The sequence below is a fragment of the Pinus tabuliformis genome, chromosome 6 (genome assembly GCF_031772625.1).
Source record: "Pinus tabuliformis cultivar Carrire ecotype Pingquan chromosome 6, CPIR1, whole genome shotgun sequence".
NCBI classification, from domain to species: Eukaryota; Viridiplantae; Streptophyta; class Pinopsida; order Pinales; family Pinaceae; genus Pinus; species Pinus tabuliformis.
In genome coordinates this window covers 1,608,054,992-1,608,068,204 of record NC_142292.1, presented here as the reverse complement: position 1 = coordinate 1,608,068,204, position 13,213 = coordinate 1,608,054,992, and the positions used below count along the sequence as shown (strand labels likewise).

The following is a 13,213-nucleotide window of genomic DNA, read 5'->3' as shown; positions in this document are numbered from 1 at the left end:
CATATATGGATTGCACTTGATGCTATTTTGGTTATGTGCACCCTTACATGCTATATAAATGAGAATTTGTAACTTGTGGACATGGTTGATGAAGATTATAACTTCTAGATGATTGATGTTATATGGTTTAATCCATGTTTTTAAGCTTTTTATATCTATTTCATCATTCTACATGCTTTTGTTGACATATATGCATCAAAATATATAAAAATATATATTATATAAAAATTCACTCCCGACCCGAGATCTTTTGAAAATATTGCTCCCTGCTCCCATTTCCGCTCCCCGCTTTTGCTCACGCTCCCCGCTTCCGCTCCCGTTCCCAAGTAACCTTGTTCCAGGACCTTCTAGAATCAAAAATAATTCATTTTACAATTATATTTTTCCCAAAAGGGTCTTATAAACATGATGTTGACTCCTTTGACTCATGACAATAAATCCTAAAACCTAACAAACCCTAGAAGCACGAAGAACATGCTTTTACCTAAAAGACCATCAATAAAGAGCATGAAACCCATGCTTTAATAATAACTTTTCTTTTCTTCTCTTGTTTGTTCCATAGGATACATATTGAAAAGAGTACAACAATTATGAAGACCGAAACTAGTTACATTTTCAACATAAGAAATATTGTTTGAAAATCATTAGGAAGTAATTAACTAATTATCATCATATCAGAAAATTGTATTTTATTGCACATACTCTATTTCAACAGGATGTCACAATATCGGTGCAGATCTGTAGCAATTTGTGCTTGAAATAAAGAGTAAAAAAGGATGTTTACCTGTCAAAACTGCAGCGATCTCAAATTCACCAAAAATTCAAGAAAAAAACTACTGAGTAGGGGTGCACTGATGAAGATAAGGGTTTAAAAAACACTAAAAACTGGGTGCTGCCAAAAAATAGGGTGCTTAAAACATGAACTTCAGATCTGTAACTGCCTTGAAACAAAGTTGAAACCCTAATTTTGGATCTGGTGAAAAAGTCTTTAAAGAGTGTTGAATAGAGAGAAAAAATCACACTAGCTCTGGTACCATGTTATAAATCACGAGTTAGAGGATCTAAAGTGAATTCTCCAACAAATTCCAATCCAGTAATATAAACCTGAAATATAATAGCAACTTAATGATGAACACATAAAACTTTATGACAGTGCACAACGGAAGTATAGGTTCCCTTAGGCAAAATAATGAATAAACGCACACGAATAACATGAGATTACAAATGAGGGAGGTGGTGTATTTATACCACTCCAGTAGGGTTAGGGTGCTAGCACCAAGGAGAAGACTAGGCCGACCCTACCTTGAAATATAATAAAAGATAATAATCCAATAATGGGTGTAACAACCCATAACTACCCACAATTTGGCATATAAATGGCATTAACTATCCATGCAGAAGGCTGGCACGTAACCACAAGTGAAGACTAGCCAAATATCTCAACAGGTATAGTGTTGTTTTGCTTGTTGCAGGCTACTTTTTTATACTAAAAATAATCTTGTGCACTATGCAAAAGCATTTTAATATTTATCACCATATCTCGAGAAAACATAATGAATACAATAACACAGGATAGAAGGAATTTGCATTAAACATTTGAAGGGAAAAACACACCACATAGGCATTTTAGACAGAAAAGTATGGATTGTTGAAGTATATGTACAACATTTCACAATCATTTCTAGCAAATAGAAATGTGACTTGCAATATACGCAACCATCAAGCCTAGAAAATGGCTGAGGACAAACAAAAATACAAAGTATTAATCCAGGTAGCATCCACAAACAACAAAGCTGACTAAAATCTAACGTCTTAGAGATTAGATATAGGTTGTAACAATCCAAAACCATGTCTATGGTGAATACCTATCAAACGAGAAGAGCAGGCCTTCAAAGTGACTTACTTGTATTTAAGAAGAACATTTTGTTGCAAGATCTGGATGTTTGTTTTTGGCTTCTTCAAAGCTTGAAGCTTTTGGACTATAAAATCAAAACCCTGTGAATTGCATAGTGAACAAAAGTTCTTTTCAGAACTTGTTCTTAGTCTAATCAAGGTTAAAACATTGAATCTTAGACTAACCCAGCTTCAAACAGAATCTACGTGGAAATATGTCAGAATGGGATAAACCTTGTCAACTTTTTCATCCTGCCTTAGAAGAAGAAATCATTCCAACGAGTGTTTGAATATGCTTGATATTTATTATTATATCTTGACAATATATACGAACCTTTGAAATAGCTTTTTGACGAAGCCTCTCAAATTCAGGTTGGACATCCTTCAATGCTGCAGATGTTTTTGCCATTGGATCCACTTCGATAAACTTCAACTTCTTGCTTAGCATTTGCAACGTTCTCACATATTCTTCATTTACCTAAAATCACATTAGAACATTAGAAGACATCACTCATGGCAGCTTACTTGAAATAGCTCCTTCGTTAACAGGGAGGAAAAATGAAAACTCCAGTTGTTCATACATTCCGCAACACACAACATACACCACTCATCAGTCAGGACATAGTGATTGACTTGAAATTGCAGCACTGGTTGAAAGCAAAAAGAACACAAATCAGATATTTCATGCACTGCAGTACTGTGTAGTGCTACAACATCAAGTCAATGAATATGCCAAGATAGATAGATATATTCGGCATCACTGATAGATTAATCAACCACAGTTTGAAAGAAACAGACTACCTCTCCATCCACAATTGTGTCGATCATCTTTGGTGGAACCACAAGATCTTCTATAAATCTTGCCAGATTCAGCTCAGCTACCTGCAAGACGAATGCAGCATTGAACTGATATTGTTAATACCATCCTATAAGGTATGACAAGATAATTTTGTTAATCTCCAGTGATGACCACAATAAGTAGGTCAATGGAACTGAAACGTACATTCAGTTTAAATATATAGTAGTGCGAAAGCAACTTCTGAAGTAACATTAACAACACAAATAAACTCTAAGAAGCTAGCTAAAATAAAATGTACAAGGAAGATGAAAAAGGAAAATGCTGTAATTGCTCAAATAAAATGAGTCTATGCTCAGTACCAAAGGAAGGATGTCAAGGTCTGTTGGTGCTAGAAACCAAAGCCAAGTGAAGTGGCCAAGAAGCAGCCTCCTCCTCAGAGTCATCAATCACTGCAAAGGGGTTGCTATCACTTAGTGAAAACCCTGGTTGCAGGAAAAACCCTAAGGTAACCTCAAACCTCTTTTAGGTTGAAAGCTGGCCCTTCAACCCAGAGAGAGATCTCTCCCTCAAACTCAACTACTCTAGGTCACTGTAGTAGTAGGTTTCGCAATTGAGTTCTGTGGCCAAATTTAGTTCATAGGATAAATTTGGTTGGGTTGTTTACAAAACACACCATTGGGCATGGAGTCCAATTCTAACAAATAATGCTACAAATATAATGAGCAAGCTACAAAAAGCATGATAGCAGCAAATCCTTCGACAAATTGAGAGTTTGGAAAAAAAGAACTGAAGTGAGACAAAGTTTATAGTTGATTGAGGTAACAAATACTAATGGTTGATAAATACAAGAAAGGAGCATCAATGAATCTTAGTATCAGATACTAACATTTTTCATAGATGAAAGAAAGCTTTTATAACATAGAAAACTGACAGGGAACTACAACACATGAATTTTCTGCAAATGCTCATCAAAACTGCAATATATTTAAGATCTGCTCAAATACACCAGAATGCTAATGTTTTTACAATAAAGGCCAACCCTTCTTCATTACACAATCTTTGTCTTTATAGAAAAGACAAATTAACTAAAAACCAGTTTTCTAGCATCTAAAGATCATGTTGTTGTTGGAGTCATGGCTGGAGATAAGGATCAGCAAGTCGAATTTGGTGAGGTGGCATCCAAGTCAACAACTGTCCATGAGCTTTTTTCTCACGAAATCCTGAAAAATAGGGTCCAGTGATCCCTTCGAAAATCCAAAACCATGATAGTTGTTAGAAACCTGAGAGAGGTTTTTCTAAATGGGTCCATTGTGGACAAAAACCTCTTTCAGTTTCGTAAAATTTGTTTTCATTTGTCCGGGATATGATTTTGAAAACAATTACTAAAACAGGATTGCAAAATCCTAAAAAACAACCTTTCAAATATCCTTTCGAATATTTCAAACCGTAACACCTATTAGAAAACTGAGAGAGGTTTTTCTAAATGGGTCCGTTGTGGACAAAAACCTCTTTCGGTTTCGTAAAATTCGTTCTCATTTGTCTGGAAAGCGTGCCCGAAATTACTATGTTGTACAGGAAAAACAAAGTTTTAACTGGCCAATTTTATCGAAAACACTGATAAGCCCGTGTCAGCAAATTTGTTCAGAAAACATTATCGAATCACTAAAACTCCGATAGCCCCACTATCAGTAATTTCCCTGTTTAGTACATCAAAAGCGTTGGCACTAAAACTGTCACCCTTTTCTGAGAAAAAAAAAAAACAAAGTTTATTATGATAACAGGGGGCAACGTATTATCAAATAATATCATCTCGAGTAATCAAAGGCCAAGGGAGCTTGGCTTCCCAATCCTAGGAATAGCACAAGGGCGAGGGAGCCTATCTCTCCTAAAAGTGTCGCAAATATCGTGGTGTTATCATCGATCTCACAATATATCATGAGATTTCCAAAACAATGATAATATTGCCTTACTATACCATGATATATTCAAATTACAATATTTTTCAAAGACTTTCTGATGAATGCTTTTTTATTTTTCTTAAGTTTGTTGATATTTTTTTATATTGTCCTTGATATCTCCTGATAAGTTATATTATCGACCCTCAACAATATATTCGCTAACACAATATTTGATGCTCATAGCATCTAAGGTTGTGAGGAAGAAACTAATGAGCAATACTCTATATAATATAAGCCTAACTATAGGATCTCCATGAACTAATTTGTTAATTGCACTATTGGTGCTCCTCCGAGGATCTGGAGTAATCAATGAATGAATTGAATTGATTTACATGAGCAAATGAAGCTCAATAAGTAATACAGAGATATTTACAGAAATAGAAACATCAAGTTTCTATTAGGAAATAGAAACAACCAGTTTCTTCTAAGAAACTGCTAAAAAGATAAAAATAGAAACAGCTAATAAGAATGAGCATTAAACACTAAATAGCATTATTCTAATACCCTCCCTTAATGCTCAATCTATTTACAACACCGATAGACCCTCTGAATTTTACAAACTTATCAGGACCAAGAGGCTTAGTGAAGATGTCGGCGGGCTGCTCCGTTGTGGGAACATATCGCAACTGAACGGATCCGTCTTCAACAAGCTGGCGAATGTAGTGACAATGGGTTTCTACATGCTTTGTTCGTTCATGAAAGACTGGATTCTTGGCAAGTTTGAGCACTCCCTGATTATCACAGAACAAGGGAGTAGGACCTGTCTGAAAAACATGCATATCCGCAAGCATACGTCGAAGCCAAACTGCCTCACAAGATGCCTTAACTACTCCCCGATACTCTGCTTCTGTTGAGGAGAGAGCCACTGCCTGCTATTTCTTACTAGTCCAGGTGACAGCACTCGATCCCAGATTAAACACATACCCATAATTTGAGTGAATAGTAGTAATGGTAACAGATAATCGTAAGAGAGGTTAACCATGCTCTTCATAGAAGCATTCGTTGAACCTCTACAAGGTTGGGTCGGAGCATTCAACCCCACTACTTTCCAAGAAGCAGTGAAGAAGGCTCGAGATATGAGCAAAGCATCAACCACATCTAAGGTTCCAACCAAACATTCCATTCCTCTCAAGGATAAAGCATCAACCACATCTAAGGTTCCAACCAAACATTTCATTCCTCTCAAGGATAAAGAAAGGAAGCCTCCCCAACGAGATTGGAACCAAAGAGACAGGTTAGATGATGAGACCTGAAGAAAGCTCAGGCGGAAGAAGCTTTGTTTCACCTGCAAGAACCCATGGGAACTAGGGCATCGTTGCATGGGAAAAGGAAAAATTCACTACACAGAAGTAGCATCTGATGATGAGGAAGAAGAGGAAGAAACCACTACACAAGTTGAGGAAGGGCCAATGTAGAAGGAAGTTAAAGAAGAACCTAGCAATCCGAAGGAAGAGCCACCCCAAGAAGAAGCAAAAGTAGAAGAGCAGACTAGCGGAGGAAAGAAGCCCCGACCATAGGTTAAGATTGCAACCCTTTCTGGCACGCCCAAATATTACACTTTTAGAGTAAAGGGAGTTGTCAAAGGGTAGTGTATCACAACATTGATTAATGGAGGCGCCACACATAATTTTATCGGCATCGCACTAGTGGCCAAAGAGGGCTCCCTATGGAAGAATTTGAGGGTCTGGATGTGATAGTTGCGGATGGATACAACTTGGAATGCACTTGAATGATTCTAGGTTTGAGTGTGACTCTCAGAAATTATACTTTTACTAGTGATTTTTATGTGATTGACCTGGTCAATCTCAATATGGTTTTGGGGGTTCAATAGCTATATTCATTGGGAAAACATACAATGGATTACCAAGCTCTGGAAATGGAATTTAAAGCTCCAAATGGCAACAAGGTACTCTTGAGGGGCATGGCGAATGGCAGTCCCCAGGTTGTCTCAGCTAAAAGAATGGAAACAATATTCACGCATGGTGATATAGCTTATGCAACGAACAACAGAATCATAAGTCAAAAGGCCCCTTGTGAGACCAAACCGCAGTATGCAACAAACATTCAACAAGTTTTAGACAAACACAATCAGGTGTTTGACGACATTCACCTAGGATTTCCACCCAAAAGAGGGTTTGAGCACACAATTGAGTTGGAGGAATGAACTAAACCTATGATAACCACGCCCTATCGCCATCCGAAGAAGTTCAAGGATGAGATAGAAAAGACAATCAAGGAATTCTTGGCCATGGGACATATCCGACCCAGCTCAAGCCCATTCGCATCATCTATGGTTTTGGTAAAGAAAAAGGATGGCACATGGAGAATGTGCATTGACTACCGGGCACTAAATAAGAAGTCCATCAAAAACAGGTACCCCATCCCTCGAATTGATGGATTACTAGATGAGCTACATGGAGCAGCATATTTCTCTAAGATCAACCTACGGCCCGGATATCACCAAATTCGAGTTTGGGAGGAAGACGTGCCCAAAACAGCATTCCGCTGCTATTATGGACACTTAGAATTTCTGGTCATGCCATTTGGGTCAACCAACGCCCCCGCCACGTTCCAATCATGCATGAATGGAATTTTCAATAAGCAGTTAAGGAAGTTTTTGTTAGTGTTTTTTTATGACCTCCTCATCTACAGTAAGACGTGGGACGATCACTTGGCACACTTGGATTAGATTTTGAGTATCATGCAGGAACAGTCGCTTTATGCCAAGGTATCAAAATAAGAGTTTGGGTTCACAAAGATTCTTTATTTAGGGCATATGATCAACGCTTAGAGGGTACAGGTCCACCAGGAGAAGATCCAAGCAATAGTGGATTGGCCTACACCTAAGACACTCATAGAGTTATGAGCATTTCTTGGGCTCTACGGTTATTATTAACGATTCGTTAAGGGATTCTCGCAGTTAAGTGCGCCCCTGACAAATTTGACAAAAAAGGGGGCATTCAGGTGGACAGAAGCAATTGACCAGGCATTCAACAAGCTCAAAGAAATAATGAGCTTGTGCCCAATACTAGCCCTTCCTGATTTTGGCCAACCATTTGTATTAGAGTGTGGTATGTCCAGAGAAAGAATAGGAGTCGTCTTAATGCAAAAAGGTCAATTAATCACATTCGAAAGTCAGAAGCTAGAAGATACAGAAAAGCTTTACTCTATATATGACAAAGAGAAGTTAACCATCATGCCCGCATTGGCAAAGTTCAAACAGTATCTGGTGGGTAATCAATTTGTTGTTTGGACTGACGACAAGAGACTGCGACATTTCTTGGGACAAAGGGACCTGAATGAATGACAGCAGAAAGGGGTAAGCAAAATTCAAGCTTACGATTTCGACATTGAATATGTGAAAGGAAAGAAAAACGTGGTGGTCAATGCACTCTCCAGGAAACCCACAGCGTGCACCCTCATGGAGCTCATGGAAGATTGGAAGGCACACCTCTCCGCCGAATATGCTAAGAACCAGTGTGCTTGCACACTTTTCAATGGGATTATCCAACATGATAGGTACAAAATAATCGACGACGTCATCTACTATAAAGATAGGATATATCTGGTTCTCGAATCTACACTTAAGGAGAAAATTATGAAGGTTACACGTGATATTCCCTCGATCAGATACCAGGGTTCTTCAAGACATACCGACAAAACCGAGAGCGATTCTCATGGAAGGGACTCATGGAAGATGTAATGAAGTACATCAAGGAATGTATGACATGTCAGCAAAATAAGGTTGAGCATACACCTCCAACAGGTCTTCTCCAACCTCTACCCATTCCAAAACAAAAATGGGAAAGCATATCGATGGGATTTATCAAAGGATTACCCAAGGCGAACGGGAAGGATTGCATTTACACAATGGTAGACAGATTGACTAAATTCACACATTTCTTTGATATCTCGGCAAATTACTCGGCCAAACAAGTGGCAGAACTCTTCTTCAAAGAAGTCTTCAGACTACAAGGGTTGTCGAAGAACACGGTCAGCAATCGTGATAGTAGATTTATGGGCGCATTCTGGCATGAGCTTCTAACTAGTTGGAACTGAATTGACCCCTAGTACCAGCTATCACCCGCAAATTTACGGCCGAACGAAATTGTGAATAAATGGATTTAAAGGTATTTGCGCAACTGTGACAGGTCAGCAGAAGGCATGGATCAAGTGGTTATATCTTGGGGAGCATTGCTACATCATCACCCACCACCTATCCATTAGAATGACACCCTTCAAGGCTCTGTATGGGTATGATGCACCCTCCTTCATCATGGGTATTTGAGCAAGTTTTGGGTAAGTTGGGCAAAAAAAACCCAAATCTGGGGCTTTGAGTAAGACAAACAACCAATTAAGAAAATGAAACCCCTCAAGAAAGTCTACAAATAAAGGGGGCTTGCATTCATTTTGGATCACCATGGTGGATCAAATCATTATGTTTTGAGCATTGCTCTAAGGGTTTTAAGACCCCTTTTTCATTGTGAATTTCAATGGTGAAATATTGCACCGTAGTTGATAGCTCTTCCTTTCTCTTTTTGTCTTGGGCATAAGGTTATTGGTCTGGGCAATAAATTATGGCTATTGGTTATCATCCTGTGGCAATGAATTTCTATAAGGCTTGAATTACAATTCTGGAAGCAATGAAGCTATATTCTAGAGCAGTAACATCTTGAAGGAAGCAGCGAGTTGGCATTGCATGACTCTGTGCCAATGAAATTCTCTAGAACATCCTCCCTGAGACAATGAGGTAACTATACAAAAGTTTATTATGACAGCGAGTTCATTGGAGCTTTGTTTATGGCAGCGAATTTACACAATCCACCATCCTGAGGCATGCAACGTCTTCTAAGCCTCTTCTTGTGACAGCGAAGAATAGTTAAGTCGTTGTCTGGATGATGTTGTTCTTTCTATATAATTGCATATGTTGCTAATGATGTTATGAGGAGAATGAATATGTAAATGATGAAAGGTATATAAATGAAATTATCAAAGGAAAGAACAATTCAGCCCTAAGAAAAATTAACACCAAGAGGGGCATGGGCCCATAGGAAAGTATCTCCCTGTTTATGCCAATGACCCTTCAAATTAAAATAGAGATCGAGGATTGGGATGTCAGGAGTTTGTCACCTTGGTAATTACTGGTAATATATTAAATTATTAAAGGGATAGAAAACGTAAGATAAAGGAGAATGCCAAAAAAATTTAAGCTAAAGGAGAATGCCAACATTTACTTAAATTTTTAACATTACCATTAATTATTTTAGGACGTTTGAGAGTGGTTCCAACCTCAACAAACTTCATGTGTAAAAAGTAGAATTTCATATCACATTCACAATTCGTCACATCGATAGTTTCCAAAATTTTAGGGTTGGATAAATTGTAGCATTTCCACCAGATTATATCATGTGTAAGGGCATGGGATTGGCATTGGTCAGCACCACTAAGCTATAGGATCTTGCATCATGTAAGCATCTACAAGAGCTAATATAGACATGGGTTTCCTTCTAAATTGTCATTTATGTGTATCATTCTTATTTTCTTCCTTATTTTGCTGCAAGATAGTGTGTTATTTAACAAAAAAAAACTATATATCTTTATTTTTTGTGTTTCCTATATTCCATGTTTCCCCCACGTACCCATTTTAGGATGTTTGAGAGTGGTTCCAACCTCAACAAACTTCATGTGTAAAAAGTAGAATTTCATATCACATTCACAATTCAGCACATTGATAGTTTCCAAAATTTTAGGGTTGGAAAAATTGTAGCATTTCCGCCAGATTATATCATGTGTAAGGGCATGGGATTGGCATTGGTCAACACCACCAAGCTATAGGATCTTGCATCATGTAAGCATCTACAAGAGCTAATATAGACATGGGCTTCCTTCTAAATTGTCATTTATGTGTATCATTCTTATTTTCTTCCTTATTTTGCTGCAAGATAGTGTGTTATTTAACAAACAAAAAAACTATATATCTTTATTTTTTGTGTTTCCTATATTCCATGTTTCCCCCACATACCCATTTTGGTGGAGTCACGTTCCTGAGCATTCAACATGTTTCCACTTATCAAGCAACTTAGTCATTGATGTATGTTAAATTTCCCTGAAACTGTCACCCAACAATTTATTAACCTAGTAAATTGCAAATCTACTAAATAAGTGCATGTCTAAGTTCTTAACACTTCTAGCAGAAGCAAAAAATACACCAATCTCAATCACAAGTGGCACAAACAAATTCTGCCCAATCAATGCTACTTCATTGATAACTCAAAACCTACTTGGGCCCCTGTCATAGGATAATGCCCAACTAAGAAAATTACAGTTACAACATACACTAGATCTGATCCAACATATCATGCCTTAGATCTGTCCCCGACCTCCTTGGCTGATTTGGATCTCCAATGCTGCACTTCTACACTTCCTGAAACCCAACACACTTGAGTATGACACTCCTCACTTGAGGAAATTCCTTTGTCAATGGCTAGTGTCATTGCGCGGCGCGTCTTTCTCCCCTCCTTAGCCTTGCTTTATAACTTTACATTGAGCTAAATGCCTAACCCTAATCTCCAAAGTGATTGACAACCGAGATTATATCTTACCTCACTTAAGATCAACGACTGAGACTTTTCCTAGGTTTCTTTACCTCATTTAGCCAACATAATTAATTATGTGTTTTTCCTAAGTTAAACTTAGGCTATATTACAATAGCAACTTACTCACACTTGAGCAAGTGTCCTAAGGAGACTTTGGGCAACTTCTACATGCCTAGACACTTAGGCCAGTGCAGAAGTACCTGCCCGAGCTACAAACATCAACCATGTACACCTCTATGGGAGGTGGTTCACATCTAGGATGAAATGTTAGCTTAATTATTAATATCATAAAAGGGTTGTTGCCAAGGTGCTTATTGACTGTTGTAGATTAGTTACATTTCTACATGTATGTTCATCTAAATCAAGAGAAAACTTTTAAAGTACATTCATTTAAAATCACCGCTTGTGTAACATTCTTCCATTCTCAACGTTCTCAGTCAGTTTTCTGTAAAAATTTCTTCCATCAAGGTTTGCCCAAAACCAAAGCAAAGTTTATATACCTCCACCCTGTTATTCAGTATGGTTGCAACAATACCAAGATTACAAGAACAAGATTATAATATTATAAGAAAGAATGACAACTGAATAATTAGTTATGAAGATCAAAGTATGTTAATTTCTCAAATACAAATAGCATACCCTCCGATTTTTCAGCTTCAAGCCCATGCCCATGGATTTCTCCTGAAGTGTCTTGATTTCTGAGCTAATTGATCCTATCTCAACCTGCACAAACAAACACACTTTCAAACATTAGGTAACCATATTAAAGAAAGAGCATCCAAAAAAATGACTAGAATGGGAATAGGGTATCAGTGGTTCAATACTGCACAGCATCCTATGAGTGTAAATTTAAATTTTATCTTTCCCTGTGTCTTGCTGTCATTCAAGTCCACAGAAAACAATGCAATACATTCTCTTCGTTCTTTTTGCAACAGTAAACCTGAACAATAAGGAACTTACTATTCAGCTTACAAATTGAGGAAATTATAGGAGCATGCACATCCGTGTCCATAGAGACTGCATAATGATTGGATCGGCATATAAAATCATATATTCAAATGTATGGACTGGCAATATCAGACGCAAAGATTTGTTTATTTTATTACCTTTTGTGTCAATGAGCAAAATAAAAGAACTCGTAGATAACTTTTGTATGAGAGTCTTCAAGTACAGATTGGGTGTTCAAACATAGTTAAACTGTATTAAGTCATTTCATGGATCCAAAGCCAGGGCTCAAAAGTATGGCTTCCAACTCCAACCAAAACGAGAATCGGAAAAGGAGTTACAGTGCAGTAGGTGCCAAAAGGAGGGTCAAACTGAGAAGCCTACCAAAAAGGCATTCATTCATTACTCTTCTATGTTGTGATAAGCATAGGAAATGTGAAACTAAAAAAACAAGAGACAAGGATGTGACAGACTAAACCAAAAATATATTTTGTTCCATAACAAACTGATTTTTATAATGTTTACTCGAGGATTACATATAATACTTCATACCTTGCCACAAAAGGTTATACCCTTTCTTATATCTATCTATCATTATTATTATTGTTGTTGCATTAGCTGATATAATTTATTACTAATCAAGCCCATAACTTTCATCCTTCGAACATATTTTCAGTTGTAGTTACATGACATCCTATGAACAAGATGGACTTTTAATGATTCAATTTCTAGTGATCCTGAAATGTTGATATAATCTTCACTTGGCTGCATTGTGAACATCTTCTGATGTAATCTTTCATGTGTTCCCTCATGGAAGGCCCAATGAAGTACCATTGTAGATGCAGCAAGATTTTTTTGCACACCAAAGTTCCTTCCATATGATGAAGAGTGATCCTCCTTCAAAACAAGGCATGCTGACTGCATTGGAATACAAAGCTGATTCAGCTTGTACACCAAGCCATTCCAAAGTGTATAGTCTAGGAAGGGGATCTAATTAACCACTGTGAACTGCATGATGCATT

General features: G+C 37.5%; 1 protein-coding gene across 1 annotated transcript in view; it reads right to left on the bottom strand.

Annotated features, from left to right (window-relative positions):
* Positions 1–13,213, bottom strand: part of LOC149265032 (vacuolar protein sorting-associated protein 52 A-like) — a 296,453-nt gene that overhangs the window by 133,448 nt on the left and 149,792 nt on the right. The window contains exons 7-10 of the mRNA XM_089429097.1: positions 11,886–11,969; positions 2,695–2,775; positions 2,228–2,371; positions 1,904–1,995 (exon numbers count right to left, since the gene is read on the bottom strand). Of these exons, the coding sequence (XP_089285223.1) occupies positions 1,904–1,995; positions 2,228–2,371; positions 2,695–2,775; positions 11,886–11,969 (401 nt within the window). The remainder of the gene's footprint in view (positions 1–1,903; positions 1,996–2,227; positions 2,372–2,694; positions 2,776–11,885; positions 11,970–13,213) is intronic.